This window comes from Carettochelys insculpta, chromosome 1 (assembly GCF_033958435.1).
Source record: "Carettochelys insculpta isolate YL-2023 chromosome 1, ASM3395843v1, whole genome shotgun sequence".
NCBI lineage: Eukaryota > Metazoa > Chordata > Testudines > Carettochelyidae > Carettochelys > Carettochelys insculpta.
The window spans coordinates 241229778-241257056 of NC_134137.1; the positions used below are offsets into that span (position 1 = coordinate 241229778).

The window sequence follows — 27279 nt, forward strand, 5'->3', positions numbered from 1 at the left end:
AGTAACAGAGCAGCATTGCCAGTTTAAACTTGTTACATTATAGATGAAAACAGAGTTTTATTTTTAATTTATAAACAGCCTGATATAAATTGCCACAAAAAAAAGTCAGACTTGCTTATAAGATCATACAAAATTTTTAAATACTCTTTAAAACTAAGGTATGTGGATATTACTTTTGGTTTAAATCCGTCTTTAGAGAATAGACACTGTATAGGTAAGCCAAAATGGTTTAATTTGGTGAAAGTCCCTAGCACATCTGATTTGTATTCAAATAAATGGATTTGGAGAACTCTACAAATACCACAGAGTAAAAATTATTTGTGAAAATATTGTGACACTGATAAATCAGCTGCCATCTCTTTGCCAAGGCTACAAGAGTGAGCAGAGCACTAATGAATTCAGAGCTGGAACCCAGCACAGCCCACCTTGACATTAATATTGTTCCAGATAGGTATTAAAATGTGAAAAATGTGTTTAGGTTCTAAAAAATGCAGATAAATTACTGTTCGCATTAATCTTAAGTGTGGTGCCTGTATCCCGTATTATAACATAATATGATAATTTTGCTTATAACTATAAAAAAGCCTGCTCTGAATTGTAAACCTAGGCAGGAAAAGTGATTCCCCTGCCCATCAAGTAGAACTATCAAGTTTAAATAGGCTATCACAGAACTTCATAACACAAATGTGATTTTATGGCCCTCTCGCACACAATTCTGCATCATACAAGAAAGAACATCCCATCACCTGGAATTCAGCAAAAGGGAAATAAAAACGGCTAACATGAAGATTTTGATAAGAAGTTGGTGTGTGGGAAGGGGCTCAGGACTGGGGCAGAGATTTCACGTGTGAGGGAGTGCAGGCTCCAAGGTGGGCCCAGGGTTTTGGAGCACATGCGCTCCCTGGACACAGGGAAGTTCTCTCTCTCTCTCCGCAGCAGCACCTGGGTGGGTCGGAGAGGCACCCCTTGGAGTGGTCTTGGTGTGCCCGATAGCCATCCAGTGGATGAGCATATAGGGGTATCACCACAGCCTCATCTAGAGATAAAAAAGAAGAGAGCCACCAGGAGAAGACCTCAGAAATCAACCCCTGGTGGGAAAGGGAGTCTCAAGATGGACACCTGCCCCTCCACCTCAGCCTCAGTGTGCACTTTGTGCATCAAGCCCAGTGCTGTTGGTTCCATTCAATGCTTCTCTGATGTGTCACAAGACAATTGGTGTGATGGGACATCAGCATAACCTGCATACCTCAGGCATTCCAGAGCCAGTGGCCACTCCTCTGGCCATTGCCTTGCTGCCAGAACAGCATGGTTACAGTCAATACAGCCTCAGGAGTTCATTCAAATGGGAGCTCTCTCAGCGAGGGGCTGAATTCCCTATCAGCGCCTTACAACTCTGTACCATACGACTTAAGTTAGAAAAGAGGATTAGCTGTACAAGTGAAGGGATACAAAAACACCCTCAAGAAAAACTGGTGAAAATGTTCTAAAATATGATGTGTAAAGAATACACACCATTGTATGTTTTAAACACTTGTTGTTATGTACGTAATGCAACAATTATTCGTCTTTTCTTTAAGAAGTTCTCAACACTTCTCCATTGCTTGAAATAGGCCTTTGATATTCATCAGGAAGAACACAGACTAGGGAAGAGCCTTTTCTTTGTCCCATGAAATTCTATTTGGCTTCTGAATAGTTAAAAATCACCCATACCCCTTCTCACTAGCATTTCTCAAGAGAATATTGGAGGATTCCAAAATAATCCCTCGACACAAGAACATTCTAAAGTCTGCTATTTTACTGGAAATACCGGAGAGCTGGCAGAGAGCTGTTGTATAGGGAAGGAAGACAAGAGACAGGCCCAAATGCGAAAGAGAAGAACTATGATTGATTACCTGCAGGAAATGCTGCCCAAGGAATAGCAGGAAATGTAGTTTGTTTTTCACCATCTTCTCCTTCAAAGGTCTCTGCTGCCTAAAAATATGGGAAATTTTGTTTTCTTAGTCTTCTATAGCTATGTACAGATTTTCCAAGAGGCATTGCAATTATAACATTTCCAACTTATCAAGCATTTCATATATATTCCTTTAACAATGGCCTATACTGCACTGAACTAGTGCAAGTGAAAGAATGTGTTCAACTGTATTTGTTCAACTGTAATGAGCATGCACTTCAGAAACAAATCCTGCAGAAAGCACCCTAGTATATCGTAAGTCAGCGAAGCACCTGCTTTGCGTTGGCTGCTTAGCTGGGCTAAAAAGTACAGGCAAACTTAGGGAAAAGCCCTCTAACAGGATATAAAGTACAAACATGATTACAGACAACTATGCAAACACTATAAAATCTTTAACTTATTTATTACTGTACAACAAACATCTTTTACTTGATGTGCTGAAGTGAGTGTTAAACTTACTATTTGACAAAAAACACTAACCACCCAGAAATATTAAAAACCCATACACTCAAGTTTTTAAATTTTATTACTAGGTATCTAAATGGCCTGATTTTCAAAGATGCTGACCTTACTAAATTTACATTCTATCTAGAGAAAAATATATTGTATTGCTTAATTATGAGATGTACTTGTTGGTAAATTTTGCTTCAACTTTTAGAAGCATCCAATTTTCATGTTAACATCAATACTATAAATATACACCATGCTCTGCCACATGACAATGTCAAAGTTCTAAAGTGAGCCATTTTTCAAGGTCAGTAACATGCCATACCTCAAAGCCTCCAAATTCATCATCATCCATTTTCCAGTTGGCACCTACAAGACAGTATAAAATAATATTGATCAAAAAATCTAAGCTCTTGGCACACCTCAGTAGGGAGACCAGGTGTACACTGTACAGTAGAAGATGTCAAGCAGGCATTGAAGATAGCCTCAAGTAGAATACATTACAGTGGGCAAGCTCAAGAAGACAAAGATAACCACAAACAGCATTATACCTGAAAGAAATAAGTGATAACAGACAAACAAACTGAATCAGGAAAAATGATAGTCTTTACTAATTCATTCAAATTATGTTCTCAACCCCAGTTATTATCACTAATTTATCATCCAGACAGAGCATAAGCCTACTGATCTTTTATCCTGGCTCCTTATCTCTGCAAGATATTTGAGAAGGCCAGGAAATGGAAATCACGTGGGACGCAAGAGCAGAGCTTCTCTGATTATGAAAAGTAGTATTATTCATATTATTCAAGCTCTCATCAATAAAAGCAGCCATTTTAAAATTTGATTCTGTCTACCACCGGCAACAGTATCCAAGCACAGCACACCCTATAACCAACAGTATTAAAAGCTGCTAACTTACCTAGCCTCTTGGACATCACACGATCATTAAATTACTTGAGATCACCTTTATTAAACAAATGTTTCTATACTATATCTTTGGCACTTGAGTGGCTAGATTTGTGGCATGCCATCATATTACTTCTAATCAAAATAAAATGGCTCCTTGTTACTGTACTAGCAAAACTGGGATCTGTTCAACTTTTGAATTTCGAAAAGCTAGGATTTTGTTTGTTTTACTTTCCAGAAGAACTTTCTAGCAGAATTAAAATTTTCTGTATTTCTTCATCTACCATGTATTCTGAAGTCAGGCTCTTTTGCCAGAAATGGAAAAAAATATTTTTACATTTAAGTTTCTGTTCCAAATTGGCACTGTAGCTCAATTCAATAATATTTTCTGCCTTTCACATCTCTCAGCTTCTGGCAACATCAGCACAAACTTCAACTAAGAACAGGACTGTGGTGAATTTTTGGAAGTCTGTCTGTCACCACAAAGGACCTTCCCTAGGTTTAATGGAAGAGGTTGATTTAGATTTTCAAAACTAATCAGCATTTTTGAGTTGCAGCCATGATTTGTGGCATTTTGATATATTTTTAGCTAAAAATATCTTGTTTCTTTTGAAAAATGTGGAGTAAGTTACTCAGCCAGTGAAGGTAAAAGAAGCCATGCATGGTTGCTCCTGAAAGAGTAAAGCTAAACAAGAAATATACCCAAAGATCCTCCTGATATTTAACTAAGAATAAGGATGAACCAAAAAAAAAAAAAAAGTTTCAAGAAAAATGTTATGAAATTTATTATTTTCTAGTTAAATTGAATGGCTAGCTGTGAAGATTTCAGTAACATATGGGTAGAAATAAAAAGATGCAGATAGTCTGCAAGAAATCCTAATGAATTAGAGCATTATACAAGAGTCATGTTGCCAAAATTAGCGTCAGACACGTGTAAATATGGGCTGAAAATCATTACTGACACAAATGTGCATCTTCCAAGGCTTACCAAACTTACTAAAAATGTAATATTATTGATAAAGTTAAATTTAAATCAGCATTGTTAGGCCTAATAAAAAATATTGCCCAATTTCCACATAAACCTTAAAAACAAAAATAGTCATAGTTTGTACAGCTTTTTGCTGTGCAGATGCTAGATATTGTTTGCAGCACAGACGCCAGGAGGATGAAACCAGCCCTAAGTGACTAGTCTTTATTCAGGCCTGCACACTTAATTAACATTAATAACGTAACACTGCACCAAAAATTAAAAAACAAACATGAAAAATTGTTGTGATAAAGAGTTGTTTTCTTGTCACAGAAATGGGATATAAAATGATATAAATAGAAAATATATAGACTGGAACCCATTACTGAAGAAAGTGAATGAAAACAAGTCATGACACATTATCATTGTACATCATTAGCATATATCCAAAAATAAGGTCATTAATCCAGCCTCATAGAAGATTCAAAAATGTAAACCAAATTTCAGGTGCTTATGACAGCTTAAAAAGAAGTTCAAACTATGTTAATATTTTAGGGTCTGATTCAAAGCTAGTTAAAGTTAGTGGGAGTCTTTCAACAGATTATGAGCTTTAGAACAACCCATGAAGAACAAGATTAGAAAGAAAATGAAATTCAGTATGTGAATGGAGTTTTTTTTAGTAATAAAATCATGTTCCTTTAAAATTCAATAAACATACTGATAAAAATATAACTTTATACATACACAAAATACAGCTAGCATTTATCACATGTTCACCTTATAGTATCTAGAATTAACCTATTTAATTCTACAAAAAGACAATACTTTAAAAATGAGTTTAAAAGTGTATGAAGATAGTCACTTGCCAGTATTCTTTGTAATCCCAACTGAAATAATCTTTGCACTTGTTCTTTTTCTTGGCTTACCTATTTGACACATTAACACTCACTCTCACCCCACCAGAATAATTTAGCATTTTTTACAAAATGACATTGGTGATTCTCAGGCTCTCTTAGTCTATTAACTCTTGGAGCTGATGGTGCGACTGCTAGCTCCAGTAAACACCATCATGACTCACAGGTCTCAAACCTGAGCCCACAAAGTTCAGGAGAACCACCACCCTCCAGCTTGCACCCTGCTGCTAACAGCTTACCCAAGATTCAAGAAGCCAGGCACCAATGTGAGGCTCCACTCTATGGTCCAACTGGCAGAGTCCCAAAGCAGCTGAAAGACCCACAGCTACTATTTAAAGCAGTAGCAGGAATAGGAAGCTGTCCAAATAATTGGATCCACCCTGCTCTAGGACTGGGTGTCTTGTGTTTACTATTCCTGCAACACACTACCTGACTCCTGTTTGCTTCCTGCCAATGTTTTTCTGCTTTAATTCCTGGCATCTGCAGTTCCCAATCCCCAGTCTGTTTCCCACCTCTGAGCTCCCACCCAGCATCCTCGTGCAATCAACTCAACTCCTACCTTGTGACAGTGAATCTGGCTTCAACTATTAGATGAGAAAGCCAATGACTTAGGTATGACAGACTTATTCGCTCTAGCTCTGATCAAGCTAGGCACTAAAAACGGAAGTATAGCTATGATAGCATGCACAGTGGCAAAGCACAGCTGCTTTGAGTATGTACCTGGGGGTGTGGGCAGGTCTGTACTCAGCAGATACACTACTATTTTAGTATGCTGGTTCAATGACAGCTAGCACAAGCATGTCTGCTCACACTGGGAATCATATCTCTGGCTCCTTTTACACTTGGACCATATCTTAAAGGCTTATGGATGATCCTCCTCTTTAATTTGCAAATATACAATCCATCATGCCTACACATTCATAATCCCATAGCGTGCCAATCTATAGAAACTTTTGTAGACAGAAAAGCAAATATATTTTAGCTGTCTAATAGGGTGCATCAATCAGAAATAAGGAACGTCAGCACCATGTGGTCAGTGGTTCCAGAAATGAACAAAATGGCAGTCCATGGGCCACAGGCTGGGAACCATTGCATTAAATAGTTTATTCATCAAAAACAGAAAGGGAATTTTATTCCACTCTACTCAGCACTGGTTAGAGCTCAATTGTAAAATAGTACTCAGTTTCGAGCACAGGATTCTAACAAAGACAAATAAATTACAAAATGTTCAGAGATAGTAAAAGAAGCTAAAACAGGTTGGGAAAACAAATTAAATTTGACATACCCATTTCTATAATCTTCAAAGAAGATAAGCAGCAGCATAGTCACTGTCTAAAAATATGTGAAAGAACCTAATAAGAAGCAGGCTCAACTATTTTCCTACAAAAGGACAGAACAAGGAATAATCAGCATAAACTCCAGTACAAAAATGTTTAATATTAGAAAAAAATTTAGAGCATTAAGCAATATAGCAAACTATGACATGAAGATGTATAAATAGAATCACTGAAGATACTCAAAAGCTTAACTATGCACCCACCTTTCAAGAATTGTTTAGGAAAAATTAAATCAAGCCTGCTGCCAGAGAAAAAAATACATTTTCAGATCCAAACAATTCTACCTGCATTTACTATTAAATATAAACACTGTAAAAAGTGCCCATACATAAAACAATTTAAAGATCCTTCTGCAGCACACATTTATGCTATTATTAATCTCTGCCTTTGCACTGAACCAGCAATATTCTCCAGTTGAAACATGTACTCTAAAGGGCTCATAAAACTTTTCTTGCCTTACAAGAACATTATTTGTGGTTCCTTAGACAGGAGTAGTAATTAACTGCTTACAGTCTTCAAAGAGTAACCAGAAGATTGCCTCACCCTATTCTAGATACAGGCTACACGTCTTACTCAAGAATAAATAATTGTAACAGAATTAGACAAAGTAGTTGATCTTAAATTACAGATTCATAAAAGTATATAAATTATGGATGGAAATGTTCTCTTATTGCATCTAGCCCAAGTCAAATCACAAGATATTACGATTCTTTAGACAAGCACCTGTCATAAGGCTTGAGAAATCCATACCCTCAACATCTTAGGATAGCTCTACACTAGCCGCAGAAGATCAAACGTTTAGGTTCGATCTTCTGGGGCACCATTTTGCACATACACGAAATGGTGCGTTCCAGGATCAATGTCGAACCCAAAACTCCTTGTGAGCTGCAAGGATTAGGAAATGTCAGCAGGAGGAGTGCTTCTGTTGACATTCTGCACTGAGGACAGGGAGCAATGTTAACCGCTGCAAAATTGATTTTAGGTAAGCAATTGGCATAGGAGCAAGAGCAGCGGGCTACAAGATTGTGGGGGTGGGTCAGGGCATAGTGCAGAGGGTGCTGCAGTGAGAGCACAGGGTGGGGGGTAAAAGCAGAGGGCTTGTTATGTGGTGGGAATAGAGAAGTGAATCCAGAGGTTTGGGCCTGAGGGGGCTCAGGACAAGGAGTTGGGGGTATTCAGAGCTCAGAATTTGGTGTGAGTGAGGGGGTCTGGGTAGGAGATAGGAGTGTAGATGTCACAGCAGGGATTTGTTGTGGGGACAGCCTAGGGCAGGGAAGTAATTTGGTAGAGCGCGTGCAGGTGCTGCAGTAGGGCAGGGGATAGGAGACCGCGGGATTGGTGGGATGGAGGGCTTAGAAGAAGTGTTGGGGTATGGGGGCAGGCTGTGGCCAGGGATTAGGGATGAAGAAGTGCAGGGGTCAAAGAGAGGCATGGGGGCTAAGTGGGATGGGTGTGGTTGGTTTGGTGAACATAAGGGGTAAGGATGAGAGCAGAGGGTTCAGAGTGTATGGAAAGGTCAGGGCACAAGGTGAGGGTGCAGAAATCAAAGCAGAGGTTTTGTTGGCGGTGGGGTTCAAGGCGGAAGTGGAAGGTAGAGTGAGGGTAGTGGGGGTGTGGAAGGCAGTATGTGTGGGAATGAAAAACAGAGAAGGGGCTTTCAAAAATCAGGGGATTATTTCAAAAGGCCCTGAGCTACACAGGTGACGTGCATTTTGAAAGCAGCACTTTCGAAGTGTGCGGTCGCCATTATACTAGTGAGGAGCTGCATATTCATAGCAGTAACTCATTAGCACCTGCCGTAGTGCCCCTTCCTAAAGAAGAGGGTAGCGTGGCCACAGTCCACATGATGTTGTCCATGGTCATTCACAATGGTCGGTTCAACAAGAAGTAGATTATTTGACCAAATAAATCCAGAGGCTTTTGTGCTGTCTCTTTAGTTGTTAATTTTTGCCTTTTTATTTGTCACTGGTGCCACAAGGTTCTTAGACTGGCTCAATTTTTATAATAAATTCTGTATTAAAGCTTACAGGATGTATAATGTTTAAAAGTTCATAGAATCATACAAACACTAGAACTGGAAAGGACCTCGAGAGCTCAGCTCCAGTCCCCTGCCCTTACTGCCCTGCTGCATTTTAAGCTCACTGTTTCTTGTTCTATCATCAGAAGCTGAGAACAATTTTTGTCCCTCCTCTTTGTAACACACACTTAAGTGCTGGAAAGTCGCAATCATGTCCCTATGTTCATGTTACTGTTGAACCTTAAGTTTGCATTCCCACCACCACAAGGAAAGATGGGGAAGGTGAAATAATTCCACTCTTTTGAAAGGAACTGATTTTTGGTTTTTAAATCTACCTTGAAGAAGGCAGATGGATCCATGGCCTGCGTTTCCTGCAAAGTTTTGGAAGGATCTATACATGCCTCACAAGTTTAGAAGACTAACTTTGCTGCAGAGGACTCCAGCAGTATGTCCATCAATTTATATGTCAGCTTCCAAATCTCTTGAATGAATCTCGAGAATCTGAGCTACTCTTTTTAACAGGTATTTAAATTCTTTGTAGTCATCCCACTGTGGGACCACTGGAGGTACTATTACCTCATCAAAAGAGGAGGATAGAAACATTGCCAGAATTGAAAGATCATTTTATATTTATTCATCCATTTTTCTCCTCCTCCTCTATTTGAGGGGGGTTAAGAAGAGCTCTTGGATGGAACAACTTTCTATTGAAGTAGTTTCTCTAACTAAAATTGCTTTGAACAGACCAGGAATCTATATGGGAGATGACGGACAAGAACCTAGAGGAAGGGAACCATGTGCCTTGTTTTTTTCCCTGGGTCCCAAATAGCTCTCTCTCAAGCAGTAGTGGGATACAATAAGATGTTGAGGGTTGTAGCGAGTATAAGTGGGCTGCTGGTGTAGGTCCTGATCAACCTTCAGAGGATTATGCATAGCCTGGTTACATTGGGACACTGGGTCCTTCAATGGATGGTACTGCTCCAGTACAAACAGACAGTGCAAAAAATATATTACTGAAGTCGACAGCAAGGAGACGTTGTTCTGAGTGTGTAAGTGCTGCATACTCGAAAATTACCATAAAATGAGTTCATGAAGACATGCAGATTGAAGCTAATTTTTTTGGGGGGTGGTAATCACAAATTTCACTACAGTCAGAGAAGAAGGCCCCTTGGAACATGAGAGTGGTTGGCTCAGTTTCAGTGCAAGAGCCACTGAGGTAGATAACACTAGCGTTGGTGCTGACTTTTCCAAAGGTCCGATTGTCATTACCAATCACATCAGTGTCAAGCAAACTCTGAAGCCATTTAGGACCACAAACCGTTCCTAATTCAAACAGTTTAAAGACTTGTAAAGTGTACTTTGCAAACAACAACGAATGGCACATCCCATCAAACAGGGACACTTCTAAGTGCCCATCTGAAGATGTAACGAAGGGTCCTGTGGCACCTTATAGACTAACAGAAAAGTTTGGAGCCTGAGCTTTCGTGAGCACAGACTCACTTCATCAGATGCTGAAGTGAGTCTGTGCTCACGAAAGCTCATGCTCAAAACTCTTCTGTTAGTCTATAAGGTGCCACAGGACCCTTCGTTGCTGTTACAGATCCAGACTAACACGGCTACCCCTCCGATACATCTGAAGATGGGATCATTTCCTTCCCTGATGGGCAACGTCTCAGTCCTGGAGACCCAGACAATTCTGTCAAGCTGTCTGCAGCAGTTCAGAAACCTGAATAGCAACCTGATGGCAGACTGTTAAGAAGCAGTGCACAACACACAAAACTGGTTATAAGTGCCATAGTTAGAGTTTCTCAAGCATTATATAGCAACTTTAACATGGAGTCACAGATACCGTCATCTACATTGACACTCCAATAAGCCTGCTTTGATTTTTGGTGTTAGGGACCATCAGCCATAAAAGCAATTAGAAACAATGACGACTCCTGGGCATCTTAAAGGCTAGCAGATTTAATTGGGCATAAGCTTTTGTGGGTAAAACGCACTTTATTGGATGCACATAATATTTAAGCTACTCTCAGTCACAAAACAGCAGTCACCTGCCACAGACAAACGGCATCTTAAATCCCATACAAAAGGATATGCTTGTTCCTGACCCTATAATAAATTACTTTGAGATTTAGTAAGAAAAAGAAAAGTTTTTTTTACAAGGTTAAGTGCAGGTAAATATATGTATACAATGAGTTAGTGTCATACGTTCTAAAAGGTAAACATTTTTGGTAAATATACAAGCCTCGTAAGACCTCTAGGGTTAAACCAGGTCATTGCTTAGGTTTAGAAATGTTGCACTCCCAAGTTCAAGCAGCATAGAGATACAATTTTCTTCTTGTCAGTAACTTGTATGCCCTTCCCTTAAAGTTCAAAGAGTAAGTCCATATGCACACCTCCTCTTCAAGGTGGAGAAGGGAAAACAATTAAGGTCTTTACTTTTTGATGTTTCACAAAGACTGATTTAGATTCATTGGGCCCTCTGGGTAGCCAGGACCCAACACCTTTACAGGAAAATAGCACATTACATTTGATTACTTATTTAACTTACACACCTACAGAGGTTTACAATATAAGATGTACTGCATACAACAAACTTTCATAAAATGGGATACAGAGCATAAGTGAAATTACCATTTGCAGCATTCTACACACATTTCATAAAGTCTAAACTTTTAGATTTCATATCTATTTTAACAACATTAATACACAGGTGAGCTACACTGGTCTCCAGCTAAGGACTCAGAACCTTCACATAATATGGTACCACATTTACCAATGTCACAAACACCATCATAGAGATAAAAATCACAAAATCTAAAGTTAAGGGTTGCCAAGGTAAGCAGTCAACTATAACCGCTAAATAAAAACTATTGATTAAAAATAGAAAAACTACTAACTATAAAAACTATATTTAGCAAAACAGCTCATAGTCTCTTGGCCAGGCTCTCTTTCCAAGCAAAGACATATTGAGAGCAACCAAATGGTGGTCAGCACATTTCTTCCACGTATGTGCATAAAGCAAAGCACAAAAGGACTGAACATACGTGCACTTTATGGATGCTGCCAGTCAAAAGACTCCAATCTCTGCCATGGGACACATGTGCACCATTATCAGAATGTGCATATGGACATGTATTGGAAGAAAAATTTGTAGTTTTAATAATGTAGAGATGCTTGTCAAACTACTTTTTCCCCAAAATTTCTGTATTGGCAACCCCTTAAACATACTAAGGAGGGATTAAATTTTAATTTTAATTTGATGGCAGGGGGCTCAGGACCATCCTTCTGCCTCTCAAGATGGGGGCTTAACATTACACCTCCCAATCCCCACCTAAACTGTTTCGCAGAATTGGGATGCACTGTTAGGCCCAGATCTACCAAAGATTTGCACACATACTTAAATTCAATCCCACTGATTTCAATGGAAGTTGTCACAGCACGTAATATGAAGCATACAAAAGTCTTTACAGGTTCACTGTCCTAAACAACTGTAAAGTTGTACCCCGAAGGTATATGCAGTGGAGCTCTGAAAGAAGTCATTTCTCCATCTGCAGTAGGTTACATGTAGATTTATAGCAATTTGGGACCCTATTGAAAGAAAGGCACTTTAAATAAAAGTTGGATATTAAAATCTATATGTAAAGAAACAAAAACTGCTAAAAGCAAGACAGGTATTACTGCATATTCTCTTTCCAATTTCTATTATTCCTTTAGGAGTGAGTTCAGAGATTCCTGTTGGCATATCTACATACCTGCCAGTGCTCTTATGAAAACGGTGGCTGTGACGAGGCATAAAACGTGGAGACATTTTAATTTTAGTTTTAAAAGAATGCTATGATATACTGTACAGATTTTCAGCCCATGAAGGTATTGGGGATTACATCCTCCACTATTTTATTCCATTACACATATTGCCTCCGTTTGTGATGCCAAAGTTGTCAAACTGTAAGAGTGTACAATAAAACATGCATGAAAATACTGATAAAAAGAATAAGATCCAAATATTTAAGATTTCTTCAGCATTTTCTTTTTAACAAAAGGAGTAGGGTTCAAAGTCTTGTATGAAAAGACAAGAATGTTATGAGCCAATTTTCAAAATAAAAAAATGTCTTTGCACTTCCAAAATGAAAGTTGAAGTTTTCAGTTTTTAATCTTCTAGGAAGACAAAGTTCAACAAAGGTCAACATCACAAAAATCCAGTGTGCAAGGGAAAATAAGGAAAATGAATACTGTTTTCAACTTGAAAAATGAGACTGTGTTATTGATTCTAATACTTATACGCGACCCTTCACAAAAATTTCTTTCATAGAATTTACACAAAGTCTCTAACAACTTAAGAGCCTTTGCCAGAAAAGAACATATGAAGAAGGAAATAGGGATAATTATTTCCTGAGAGACAGTAACTCTTTTACTATTTAGAAATACGGCACTTAAAGTTGAGTGCTCCTCACAAATCAATCTTGGATAAGCTACAGCATTGAGTAAGATTTCTGACTAGAGCCAAAGTTAAGAATCATAAAATTATGTTAGGAATAAGCACAGGCTTTTTATCATTTTGGAGATCATGGACATGTGTAAGATGCAACCTTAACAAAGCATTGCCTCTTTTGACTATGTGAATTGACACTCCGAGAGAAGAGAGAAACAGAACTTTCAGGGTCACATTCAGATATCCCTACCTACCTTACTCCACAAGTGGTATTAACTGAAATCAGTGTGACTATTCATTGTGAGAGATGGTATCAGAATCTAGCCCTTAGCCCTTCTCGTCTATGATCCAGTTGTATCAATGCAAGTAATAATAAATTCATCGTCTCGATCTGGTGAAGTAGCAGTCAAACTTTTGCAGCTTATTGTAGTTTGACTCACATGGGCTATAGCAGAAAAACATACTACTTATTACACAAAATTAAAGATAGTTAGCCTTCTCTTAGGAACCAACTAACAAATAAGAAGACTACAGCTAAATGGAGGTCTGAAGATGTTCTGACTTACAAAGCTACTCCAATGACCTCTCTGCTATAATGATGCCCATGGTGGGACACATCTGCATTAGGTATAATTGCTGCACACAACAGTTCCAAGAACAGCAACTCAATAACAGGTAGAACAAGATGGGTAAGATGATGTTTTCTGAGCATGAAGAGGATATCCACAGGAATGTCAGCAAGACAGAAGTTCCCTGAGCAATTTGCTGTCCAAAGCTGAAGTCCACATATTATTTAAAGGTGTTATGAAACTGAGCATCAAAAATGAAGCTACTGCATTTCACGTAAAAGATTAATTAGGAACCACTAAGGAAATCAGAGATACAGTCAAAGAGACAATACTTAAATGATGAAGTGGGGAGAGGGACAAGATAGACTCTGCTGTCATTAAGCTTTGTATACAATCCTTAATCATTTCATAAAAGGTACACCTAGAGGCTAGAGAGAATCTTGCTTCTGGCCCTCTTACAACGTTCTTACTACCGTAAGTGGAGTGAAGAACTCATTCCTCAGGAACTAGTTTACATAAAAATTAGAAAATACACAGGAGAGAAAAAACTAACGTCCTACGGATTACCTTAATTGTTGGAAAGCAACATAAAAAGACGACATGGTGGAAAACGTAAAAAATTTCCAAGCTCACCCAGGAAATAAAATAGCTATAAACACTCGCCTTCACAGAAAGTAAATCCAGCCCCATTCTGTGAAGAGTTAAAAGGAGAGCTTCCAGAAGGTTTGTGATGTTGTGGGGGTTGAAAATAGAAAGTGAACAGGGGCCAAGGCAGAGGATGAAAAATATAAGCAATGGTATGGAGAAAATATTACAAGATAGAGATAGGTACTCAACTGCATCTCTTAAGCACACATAAGATTGCTAATAATTAAACCCTGAGCAAGATTACAGACTTTAATCCATCTACTCTGAAGGAACCCTAATCCAAAGAAGGCCTAGCTTTTCTGACGTATTCCACCCCTCCACCCACCTCCCATAAGCTGTTGAAAAAAAGTAGCCCAAATTCTATAGTAAGCAAATGAGACTTTAATCCAAATGGGAAGCAAAGGCAAATATCAAGATTAATATTTTAACAGACCATTTCAAAAGGAGCACAGTTCTCTAGGATAAGCAGCAGTGACAAAAGCGGTCAAATTCAGGCATTTGTATCAGCTTCACAAACAAGGAGCATTAGAAACCAGCACAGTTCTTCAGTGGCATACCTTGCTCTTATTTTCTTTTTTTAAAAGTATTTCATATGAGAACTATGAGGCATATGACAAATTAAACTCCCAAAACTCAATAAAAATACCATCTGTAGCAATCTGAAAGATAGCTAAGATTTAAAGCAATTATACTTAGCCACAGATCAGAGAATAATAGAATCATAAGTGGAAACAATTGGAAGTGACTTTCAATGTCATCTAATCCAGCTCCCAGTACTGAGATTGAACCAAGAAAATCAAACCATCCCAGCAGGTGTTTGTTCAACCAGTTCTTAAAAACCTCCAGGTGATGAGGATTCCACAACATCTGGTGAAAGCCTATTACAGAGGATTAACCACCTTTATAGTTCAAATACTTTCCTAATATCTAACCTAAAAGCCACTTGCTGCAGATTAAGCCCATTTCTTCTTATCCTACCTTCAAGAGATATAAACTGCATCTACACTAGACAATTCTTACGAAAGAGCAGGTGGGGTTCTATGGTCTATGTGCACAGCAGATCTTAAAGCCACATGGACCAGGAAACCCTGTTGCAAGAAGCTGAGCGCGTACAGGCAGCTGCTGTTACATGTGCTGTGCCTGCATGCCTCAGTGCAGTCCCAAGCAGCCTGCTGCTCATGATGGCCACCAGCCAGGCAGGTCAGGAGTCCCAGCCCCACTCCACCTCCCCGCCTGAGTGCTCCCAGGGCTCCCAAGGGTCCAGCCAGAGGGGGAAAAGGTGTACCCGCCTCCTCGAGCAAGCACGAGCTCCAGGACCTACTGGGTCTCTGACAGAAAAAGGTGGTGCCCCAGGTGATGGGGAGCAAGTGGCAGAACGCGGATGCCTTTGCCCTGCTGGGCAAGGGCCTGCCTACCTGGGGTCACCCTGCCTGTACTCCTGACCAGGTCAGGAGTAATGTCAAGGAGTTGCAGCAGGGTTATGCCTGGGCTCAGGACTCAGCCAGCTGGTTGGTGCCACCCCTACTGCCTGCCCCTATTATAGGGACATCAGGAGCATCCTGGGTCCCCGCAAAACCTCCTCCCTGCCAGCCCACCGCCGAGGAGCCCCAGCCAGGAGAGGAGCAGGAGTTGGGACCAGCAGCCAGCTCCACACCACCAGAGATGGAGAGCGCCTGGGCCAGGGACTGGCCCAGTGAGGAGGGGGCCTGGTCATTAACCTCCCCTTCCACACCTCCAGCTAGGCATCGGCCAGATGGCCATCCCCCAATCTAGGCAGTGGACCCTCAGGCACATACCTAACAGGACCAATACCCTGGATCATGCAGCTGGGGCCCCAGGCACGACCAGGGGCCCCACACACACCCCAGCCTACCAGGGCTCAGGGGGACCATGGCCCTGGGACAGCAGCACAGCTGCCAGTGCCCATCAGAATCTACTGCCATGGACAGCACCATGCACTGATCCAAAGGGGGGGGAGGGTTGGAGAGCACAAGGGGGCCACCCACAGGGCCACCACACCCATGGATGGGGGACAGGGAATGGGGCCCTGGCACCCACAGACGGGGGTGTGGGCCACGGGGCAGTGGTCAGTACTCACAGCCTGTTCCTCTCTTCCCCCATTTCCACAGCCACATCCACATCATCCAAGGGCTGGGAGCGCTTCACCTCATCCATGCTTCCTGAGAGCCCTCCTGGAAGTGAGGGATGGTGAGCGACCAGATCCGCCACCAGCGCCAAGATGGGCCTGGTTACAGCAGAGCCAGAGGCAACCGACAGAGGACCCCAACTTCACCACCTCCACCTGGCGCCAGGCAGAGCTAGCTGAGTGCCAGCTCCATTTTGAGGAGGGGGAAGCTGCCTGTTGCTGGGCAGCCTGGTGGGGAGAATTTCTGGCCACGTTCCAGGATGTCATGGCCTCCTGCCTGGAGCTCCTGGGCCAGCTGCTCCCTCCTGCTGCAACCCGCCTCCCTAGTGCCACACCTGCTGCACCTCCTGCTGTGGGCCTACCTGCCAGCCCTCTGGGACAGGGCCCCACTGGCCCAGACCACCAGCCCAAGGCCAATCCCCAGCCCTGCCTCCCTGTACTCCCCACCCCCTCCCAGCCTCGCCTGGGACCCTGGACGAGGAAGGGCATGGGACCCGGGGGGGGGGGGGGGGGCGCGCATGTGTAGCACCCTTCCATCCCTGCCACCGAGCTAGGGCCCACTGAGCAGGCCACTTAGGTCCCCCTCCCCATGTAAATAGTTAACACCCCTCCTGTATATAGTTAGCCCACCCTCCTGCTTATAGCTAGCTATATTGTTATGTTTACCAATAAGTATTACCCACACAGTTTTTTCAGTTTATAATACAGTTTTATTTTTCCATAACCCTTGTGTGCTCAGTGGTGGGGGCAGGTGTGTGGGAGGCACACTGGGGGTGGCTGGGGCAGCGCTCACTAGGACCCCTGGTCAAAGTACCAGCACAGGACCTCCCAGACTCGGACCCCATCCTGGTTCACCTGGCAGCTAGGGGCGACGGCTGGCAGGGGGTAGCCTATGCCAGCCTCAGCCACCCACCCCTGCACAAAGGCATCCCTCTTACTCTCCACAATATTGTGGAGAGTGCAGCAGGTGCCCATGACCTGGGAGACATTGACAAAAACCCATGTCCAGGCGGTCGAGGAGACAGTGCCACCGCCCCTTCAAGAGGCCGAGGGTGCACTCAACCACCTGGCAGGCATGGCTGAGTTGGCCATTGAAGTATTCCTGGCTGGGCATAGGGCCGCATGAGCCAGGGCTGGAGCAGGTATGCCATGTCAGCCACCAGGCAGAGGGGCAAGATGGCATCCCCCAGCACTATCGCTCTCTGGGGTATGTAGATCCCTGCCTCCAGCCAGTGGCACAGGCCCAAGTTCCAGAAGACCTGCATGTTGTGGGTGCAGCCAGGCCAGCCCACCCCACCCCACATACACATCCTGGAACCAGCCCCAGCTGTCCACCATGGTCTGCAGGGCCACCGAATGGTAGCCTTTCCTGTTTATGAATTGTCCTCCACTGCATGGATAGGTACATGGCTCCCATTGAGGACTCCTGAACAATTCGGGAACCCCAGTGCGGCGAAGCCCATGATGGCCGCATCGAGGTCCCCAATGCGGACAACCCTCTGGAGGAGCAGGGCATTTAGAATTTCCAGATGCAGCAACAGACCTTTCTGAAGCTCTGCCACTTAGCTGTCCCCAGCCCTGATAGATCAGGATACCCCGATGCAGAATACCCATGGAAAAGAGGGTGACAATAGCTGTCTGGAAACTGGCTACTCCAGACAGCTACTGCTCCATTGGACACCAGTTTGGTGTGGGCAAGGCCACAGCTGGGGCTGTTGTGATGGAGGTAAGGAGGGCCAGGCATGCACCCATCAGAGAGTGGGGCCGGGGTGGGGCGCAGGATGGGGCCAGGAGGGCCGGGCATACCCTGCACACCTGACCTGCAGACATAGGCCTCCTTGAGGGTGTGCAGGGTATGCCCGGCCCTCCTGGCCCCATCCTGCGCCCCACCCCGGCCCCACTCTCCGATGGGTGCATGCCTGGCCCTCCTTACCTCCATCACAACAGCCCCAGCTGTGGCCTTGCCCACACCAAACTGGTGTCCAATGGAGCAGTAGCTGTCTGGAGTAGCCAGTTTCCAGACAGCTATTGTCACCCTCTTTTCCATGGGTATCCTGCATCGGGGTATCCTGATCTATCAGGGCTGGGGACAGCTAAGTGGCAGAGCTTCAGAAAGGTCTGTTGCTGCATCTGGAAATTCTGGAGCCACCGATCATCATCCCACTCCCCCATGACCAGCTACTCCCACCAATCTGAGTTAGTGGGGTAGCTCCAGAGCCAGGGGAGTGCCGGGGGGGGCCCTATGGTCTGGGGTGTCCCCTTCTGCCACTTTGGGCTGGGGGGGGCTGCCAGGAGCTGCAAGGTGACCAACAGTGCTGCAGCCAGCAGGGCACCCACTCCGCTGGTGGCAGCCAGGAGGGTGTTCGAGCTGCTGATGCTCCATGTCCGTTCCCGTGGGCACTGTGTCTGCAGGGCTTGTGGCAGGTCCGCAGGCCTCATGTTGTGCGGGCTGAGGGTGTTGGGGAGATGCCTTTTAAAAGGAGTAGCTTGCTGCAGCCCCAAAAGGGTTTGGCCATCCTACGACCCTGTCTGCAGAGTTTCCTGGCCCTTTCTTTCAGAAGAGGCCATTGGTGAGTGTAGATGCTCTCTTTTGATGTCCTGGACGGCCCTTTTTGATGTGGCAGTGCTCGTCGCAGCCAGCCCCAACCCATGTGTAGATACTCCCCTTCAAAAGGGCATCTTTCAACCACTCTCTTTCAAAAGACGCTCTTTCGAAGGAGCACTCTAGTGTAGATGTAGCTATGGAGAGCAATTCAGAGACATGGAGAACTCCTCACCACTTTATACACCAACTCTTAAAATAAATCCATAGCGGTCTCCTTGTCTCCATATCAGCTATGACAAAAATATTTTTCAGGAACCAACTTTCTTGGAGGTAGGATATGCCAATAAAACTAAACATGAACAAAAAACCAACCTTCTCCATTCCATACTTAGAGGTCACATGCCAGGTGAGGCTTGTAATTCCCCTGCTAAGCTGCAGGGCCCACAAAGAAGAAATTACCCTGAATCCATATTTAGTAATGCAATATTGGCAGTTTACAGAGGCAGCTACTGCTTGTGTTTGATTTAGCAGTATGTTTCCTAAGTAGAATTGTAAATTGTACAGAAACACAGATTAAACTAATGGTTCTCAAGCAAGAGTCAGGGTCCCTGGGGCACCACAAGCAGGTTTCAGGTGGTCTACCGAATACTGCCAGAGTTAAAACTCAGTGGAGCCCAGGGCTGGAAGCCAAAGCCGTGCCATGAACATCTCTAGCCCAGGACCTCAAACCCCTCACTTCACTTGAAGGGGTCCCAAGTAATCGCTCTGCTTGCTGCTCCCTACCTATGACACACACAAAAAACCATTACGGCACAGGTAAGCTGTGGAGTTTTTAATAGCATTTTCAGAGGTGGTGGGACTCAAAAGAAAAAGGCTGAGAACCTCTGGCCTAAACTGCCTTCAGTTCAATCACGTGTCACTTTTCTCCCCATGCCAGATCACACACCTTAGCCAGTGTGGGATTATGTATGTAACCATAAACACTCAAAGGCTGACATACTGCATAAAAGTAGCTTCCGCATCTACCACAGTGGCACTTCTATGAGCATGTTTCATCTGTTCAGCCATGAAAAGGCCCTGCATTGGCTTTGGAAGTTTCAGTTCAGCTTCCAAGTTTACAGACTGCTAGCATATCTGCTGCCAGGAATAACAAATGTAAAAGGACGGAGATAGATTTAAATCCAAAAGATTAAATCTTGACACAACAGCACAAAAGTCATGCCCTTTTTCCCCTTCCACTGGAGCTCTTATCAGTATGTCCAAACATGGAGATTAGTTTCTCAGGACCTAATACCTTTCTTTGTTATTTTCTATACCTATAAAAGGATACAAGAGAAGACAATTCCAGTAAAGAGTTCATTTCTACATACCACAAGAGCCATGTTCTTGAACTGTCTACAGGTATGTACAGACAATTCCCACTCTGTTCTGCTCCACAGAAACCTGGACTAGGCCGTGTAGACAGTATTTAACTTCTCTCCAGTGTCTCAGTCATCACCATTTTGATGAAGTCATCGGTTGAGGTCCAGGTTCAAATAGAGAGCAATGAATTAGAAATGCTTTTTCTAAAAATTCTAGAATCACTATTCACAGCTCCAAAGCTACACATGAGCTGACTTTTGCACGGAGAGCAAGAGCATCACTGATGCATTACTTGTGACTGGAATAGGGGCAAAGTCATCCCTGAAAACAACAGTTGCCTTTTTAAAAATGTCAATCTAGTCAAAAGCAAAACTGATTTTCAAGTTCCCATATAACTGTCCCATTTCTAGTCAAGGATCAAACAATGTACTTGACATTACCTGAAGATGAAATAGTACAAATACCTTACATATCTTAAAAATAAACATAATAAAAGTCTTCAAAGAAAATTTTTTTTCCAAAGCCTAACCACATTATACTCCCAACCTATAAGGAGCAACATTCAGCACTGATTTAGAGTTTCTTGAAGTTTTGATACAGGTCACTGATAGCAATGAGGATCAGGAAGCACCTGCATAGGTTTCCGCTATTTTTTTTTGAAGGACGCTATCTTATATATTTATTATTGTCCAATACCCAGACTTCAGCTGTTCTACAAATGTAGAAGCTGCAAGTAGCCTTATGGACACTTGTGACCTAAAGCTCACATATCACAGTAATCAGCCCCCTCAGTTGTCTGGAAAAGGCCATTATTTAACAAAAAAGATGGCAGTTGTAACAGCAAAATCTATTTTGGGGGGATTTGGAACAAGAGAGATGATCTTCCACTTAAACTGTTAATATGTCCCAACATCTGTCCACAGTCATCCAGGACCCTTGTTGCTTATTACTAGAGTTTTCCATGCACAAGAGCACCATCTAGTGGATAGATGAACATAGGGGTTGGAACAGTGTCTCAGGCATCACAGCTCAGAGAGCCAAGCTCTGCATCAACAATCTACTCCCTGGAAGCTGAAACTGCAGGCTCAGCTGCCTCCAATCACTATAGACAAGCAGAGCAAGTGGCCTGACAATGGAATGGCAACACAACACTCTGAGCATACACTGAAGTCACACCCCCAGAACCATAGTCACCAGTCCCCCATGCAGAATGTTTTAATGGGGACCACCAAAAATTCAGAGAGTTTATTAACTTGTGCCTCCTGCTGTTTCTGCTCTGTCTCCAATTTTATCCCACCAATCAAGAAAAAACAGGATCCTGTGCATATCTCCTGTCAGGAGACACACTGGACTGGACGTCCTACCTGCTCAAGTGAAAGGCCCAACACTATCTGATTGGCTTACCTTCCTCCAAGCATTTGCTGCCATATGCAAAGACACCCACCACCACACCCAGTTGGTAGAGGCAGCCACGCGCAGTCTCCGCTAGGAACAAGGAATGGACTTCTCTGACACTGCCCACTCTCAGTAACTAGTCTCTGACATCAAGTGGAATGAAGCAGCCCGCCTCTACCAGTTCCAAAGGGGATTACATGAGGACATTAAGAATGAGGTAGCTTACATGGCAGCCCCAACCAACCTGGATGCTTTTGTCATCCTCCTCACAAATAGCTACAACAAGCTAAAGGAGCAACATCAGGAGGAGAAGGGGTCCGTGCCACTACCTGACCACCCGACCTTAGGTATCCATTTCTGACCCAGAACATAAACCTATGTGGCTGGCTATACCTGCTACACTGTCAGTACTGAGAAAAAGATGCCCCACTTCTCTCGACTCAGAAGGATCCAGCCATGCTGTCACCAACTGCCTATTGTAAACTTCAGCATGACAAACCCCAACACAACTCAATTTTGGAAAGGATCACACCTAGAGCAAGTAGAGAGTGTTAGCTTGGTATCCCTGCCCTACTCCTGGGAAGACATGTTCCCAGGTTTCTGCCACCACATCCCAGAGGAGCTGTACTAAATTCCCTCTGAGTGGGCACTGGTGAATTTTGGGGGCAGCAGCCAACTTCATAAATCTACAAATGCCTAGGTATTCTGGCAAAACCAAGGATGGTCCCAACCTAACAAAATTATAGAGGTCTCACTCCTTTTGTTGAGACAGTGACACAGGACATTGTGCCTCTGGAAGTTGATATTCAAATCCATCAAAGTCCACTACACTTCCCTCTGACCCTCAGTATTTCAAGCCTGGTGGCAGGAACATAAGGTTTGCTTCTATGCTGAGTTCTTCCAGTGAGTCTGCCTATGCACACTGCCTGGTGAACCCCAGTTCCAAGACACTTTCCCTCATGTGCTAGCCATAGATAGCTGCAAATGACAAAGTTAACTTTGGCACTGCTTTCAAAGTATATCAGCTACAGTGGCATCTTCTAAAAAAAGGCTATCACTATACCACCTTACCAGGATGGTAACTACTGATTGATCTCAACCAGGAGCCCAGATAACAAGTTTACTCTACACTGGAACACCCACACTGGTTTCCCCATATTCCTGTCTCCAGGAGAATCTCGCCAACGTTTCAACCATCCATTTACCTCTCCCACAGGTGCACCAGCTCTGTCCATTAAACAAAAAAATAAAAATTTGCACATGTGGAATAGCAGGACCTCAAGCAGATAAACATCAAGAATCCGCACTCCCTTCTGCTCCTTTCAGAACTAAGGGACTGCATAAGATCATCCCAGGTTGTCACAAAACTTCAACTACAGGGATCCCACCAGCAGGTTGGGATCCAAGCAGTGGACAAACAGAAAGCAACTTTTCAAACCAAGTGCAATTGCTACAAATACTTGGAAATATCATCTGGCCTCACAAACACCCCCGTCATTTTCCAGCACTTTGTGAACAAGATCTTCCATGACATTCTAAACCAGCACACTCAAGACTACAGTAATAATATCCTGATTTTCTCTGAAAAATGTGAAACACACACCCAACCTGTCTGGGAAGGCTCCCCCATCATGGTCTGCGTGCAAAGCTGGAAAAAAAGATGATTCTATCAGCACTGCAGGGAATTCCTGGGCTACATCCTATACACCAAGGGTCTTCAGATAAAACCAAAGAAGGTGAAGGTGAAATGGACCTGACCATGACCATGACCCCACATCCCAAAATATCAATGTGCCAGAATGCTTCCTGGGATTTGGTAACTTCTGTAGGCACTTCATCTACAAAAATGAGCCCATTGACCACACTTTACCACAAAAACACCACTTTCATCTGGTTTACAGAGGCTCAACAAGTGTTTTACAGCTCAACATGACACTAACACCCAAATTCTGGCTCATGCCAACTACACAGGATATTGTTGTCATCAAGAATAATGCCTCCATTATGGCAATTAGGAGCATATTCACCCAAAGACATGGACCCTCGCAGTACTTCTTCCCTGTGCCTTCTTTTCAGGAAGCTCAAGCCAGTCAACAGAACTACAAAAATATTTATAAGTAGCTCTTAGCCAAAGCAGCCTTCAAAGAATGGTGTCACTATTTAGATGGTGCTAACAAGTACAAGTCAATACACCTCATAAAACCTCAGAGTACATCTACCTCTTTTGCCTCAATTTCACCACCACAAGACACACAACCTTTTGTTCCCAAAAAGAGGAATCTCTCACCAATCAAGAATGACTTTCCAGAGTCCCCACACATTCTTAAATCCTAGAACTTCATGGATGCCACAGTTCCCCAAGACCTCATGTCACTGATCACCAAGACTACTTTTTGCCAAGAAAGCTGGAGTAGCAAATCGGGCAACTCCAGGTCCAGCATAGCTTGCTTTGTATCAAGGAACACTTATAAGTTCAGTCACACGATATAGATAGATAGATACACACACTAGGGTACTGCCACGACTCACCATCAGCAGGCTTCAAGATCTTCCATTTGATTGCCCACTCTTTCCAATGACCCCAAACACTCACAACAATCTACTTGTACATTGGCTTCTAATAGACTTGTGCTTACATTCGGATGCCATACTCGGAGCTCATCATCACTCTAATGCTTTCAAACCTTTAGTATCCATTATCCTGGAGTATATAGCCAAGCTCCCAGTGCCTGATCATACTCCTCACTGGAGTTGATCAACTAACAAAAATGGCCCACTTTGTACATTAGTCCTGCATAGAAAAGTTGGCCCAGTTCCCAGTGACTCACCATCTGCTCCACAGGATTCCCACAGCAAGTCACAACTGATCAGGGTTTGAAATTTATGACAGTTCTGATATGAAGCTATATGACTGCTGAACGTCTACCACACTGACATATCCTCCTCCTTCTGGCTTTTGACTGTGGCACGATTTTGACACTGCTTGATAACCCAGACCCTGAAATCCAATCCAGACTAATTCTTTGTACCAACCCCAGCCTGGAACTTAACTTCAAATGCCTCAGCTACTCTCTTCCTTGGGACTGACTCTGCTGCAACCACTGGTCCTGAATGCCTTTGTCATGCTCCTGTCATCAAAAGATACAGCTAAGACTAGAGGTAAGGAACAGAGACTAAGCATGGAAGGAAAATGGCTTGGTGTTGCTTGCTTTGAAGCATAGTGGAGAATTCTGGAGTTTGAACAGCTCAGTGATTTGTTCGCATACAGTTCCCGCTAGAAAAAATGAACTGCATATATCCAACTAACAGGATGATAGTGACCTCTGAAAGCAGGGGCGTAGACTGGAAGTTTCATACTGCACTATAAGCTTTTCTGAAACATGATAATTTTACATTTAAAAACCTCACCTCTACAATATCTTCTTGGTCTTGGTGGGTTTAGCAACTTCCCCATTTAGTGCTTCTCCTTCAGAAAAGCAGCTAGATATCTTTTACTGGTGAAGTGGATCAGACAACTGAGTTGCCACCTACCCATTGTGACAATTTCTCCCATCCGTCCCTGTGCTTTCTGGCAGTTCTCTGTTGTGCCTCAGAGACTCACGGAGACTCCTTGTCCGCCGAGGCCTTTCCAGAGGCAGGTGTCTCTACTTAGCGAGCCATCCTCATCATAGGCAAGTCCAGAATGGGGAGGAAAAAGCCAGTCCCCTTGCAGGCCCGAGCCTGCTCCTGTGGAGTAACCCTCTGGGGAAGGGTGGGGGCAGTCCAGACCCACCCTCTACCATGGACTCCAGCCCAGGGTCCTTAAGAGGACAAGAGGAAGCTGGCAGGGCCTTCACCCCTGCCCCAATACAGCAACCTCACCCTGGGCACTTCGCCCACCACTTCCCCGTGGTACCTTCTCACTCTGCTCCTGCTTCTGCTCTGTTCCTGCTCTCTGGTGCACCTTCCAAAACCTTCCTCCCTGCTAGCCGGTGGAGAGCCTTTTATAGGGAGTCCAGGGCCTCAGCTGACCATGAGTGCTGATTAGACTCAGCTGTGGCTGATTCCTAATGAGGTCCCAGCTGCCTGCCCTAATTAGGCTCACTCAGAGAACAGGAAGGCACTAGCCCACCAGCTGACATACCTGCCTTCTAGCAGACTGCTGCAGCCTACAGGCAGCAGTCTGCCACGCCATTCACTTTTCTACAATGCCTACTACTGTACTCCCAACAGTGGACTGACCTACAGAGCCTACATCATCACAGAAGCTAGTGGTGCAGTAATATCCATTCTAAGAGTTCCTGGGTAACAGTGCACACAATGACCTGTGGTCTGTCTTCTTCTTGATCATGTGAGACAGGCTTGGAAGAAGCAGAAGGCTAGGGTGATTATGAAAAAAAAGAAAATAGAAATCACTAAATATAGACAATAAAAGCAGCAGACCCATAGAAGCAACTGACCTGCAGTGCTAAAAGTGAACAACTGGGCTTAACTTTTCATAGAATCATAGAATGCTAGGACTGGAAGAGCCCTTGAGAGGTCATCGAGTCCAGCACCCTGCCCTCATGGCAGGATCAAGTACTGTCTAGGCCATCCCTGATAAGAACAGGTTAGATAAATGTCTTAAGTATCTCCAGAGATGGAGATTCCACAACCACCCCAGGCAATTTATTTCAGTGTTTGACCACCCTGACAGTTAGGAACTTTTTCGTAATGTCCAACCTAAACCCCCCTTGCTGCAGTTTAAGCCCATTGCTTTTTGTTCTATCCTCAGAGACCAAGAGGAACAAGTTTTCCCCCTCCTCCTTAGGAGGCCCTTTTAGATAGCTGAAAAACTGCTATCATGTCCCCCCTCAATCTTCTTTTTTCCAGACTAAACAAGCCCAATTCTTTCAGCCTTTCTTCATAGGTCATGTTCTCCAGACCTTTGATCATTCTTGCTGCTCTTTTCTGGACCCTTCCAATTTCTCCACATCTTTCTTGAAATGCAGTGCCCAGAACTGGACACAATACTCCAACTGAGGCCTAACCAGTGCAGAGCAGAGCGGAAGAATGACTTCTCGTATCTTGTTCACAACACACCTGTTAATTCATCCCAGGATCATGTTTGCTTTTTTGAAACAGCACCACACTGTTGACTCATATTTAGCTTGTGGTCCACTGTAACCCCTAAATACCTTTCTGTCATACTCCTTCCTAGACAGTCGCTTTATTTTGTATGTGTGAAACTGATTGTTCCTTCCTAAGTGGAGCACTTTGCATTTGTCTTTATTAAACTGCATCCTGTTTACCTCAGGCCACTTCTCTAATTTGTCCAGATCATTTTGACCCTATCCTCCAAAGCAGTTGTAAGCCCTCATGGCTTTCAAAACAACAAGGGACACGTGGGGAGAGACAACAGGAAAAGCTCAGAGGCATGGAAAGAGGAAGCTGGATGCCACCTGTTTCAATGTCACAGAGAAGGACTGAACAATTAATCTGCAACAGTGGCAGTGTCACATGACTAGATTTTTTTAATTGGTCATGGAAACCATTTTGTGCGGCCAGTGTACCTAATAGCCACAAATATTGTGGAAACGGGGGGGGGGGGGGGGGGGGCATGTGAGGTGTCTAATGAAAGCTGACAACGCCCTAAATCTATGTATGCTACTTATATGTCTGCAT

General features: G+C 43.5%; 1 protein-coding gene across 4 annotated transcripts in view; it reads right to left on the reverse strand.

Moving 5' to 3' along the window:
- CCDC91 (coiled-coil domain containing 91) overlaps window positions 1-27279 on the reverse strand; it is a 355265-nt gene that overhangs the window by 299746 nt on the left and 28240 nt on the right. For 3 of the 4 annotated variants that reach the window (XM_075003166.1, XM_075003187.1, XM_075003174.1), the window contains 2 exons: window positions 2724-2767; window positions 1893-1971 (listed from right to left, as the gene is read on the reverse strand). In XM_075003166.1, coding sequence (XP_074859267.1) covers window positions 1893-1971; window positions 2724-2753 — 109 coding nt within the window. In that variant the 5' untranslated portion in view covers window positions 2754-2767. Of the gene's footprint in view, window positions 1-1892; window positions 1972-2723; window positions 2768-5424; window positions 5431-27279 lie in introns of those variants that run through there. The other variant, XM_075003179.1, reaches the window with a different exon arrangement.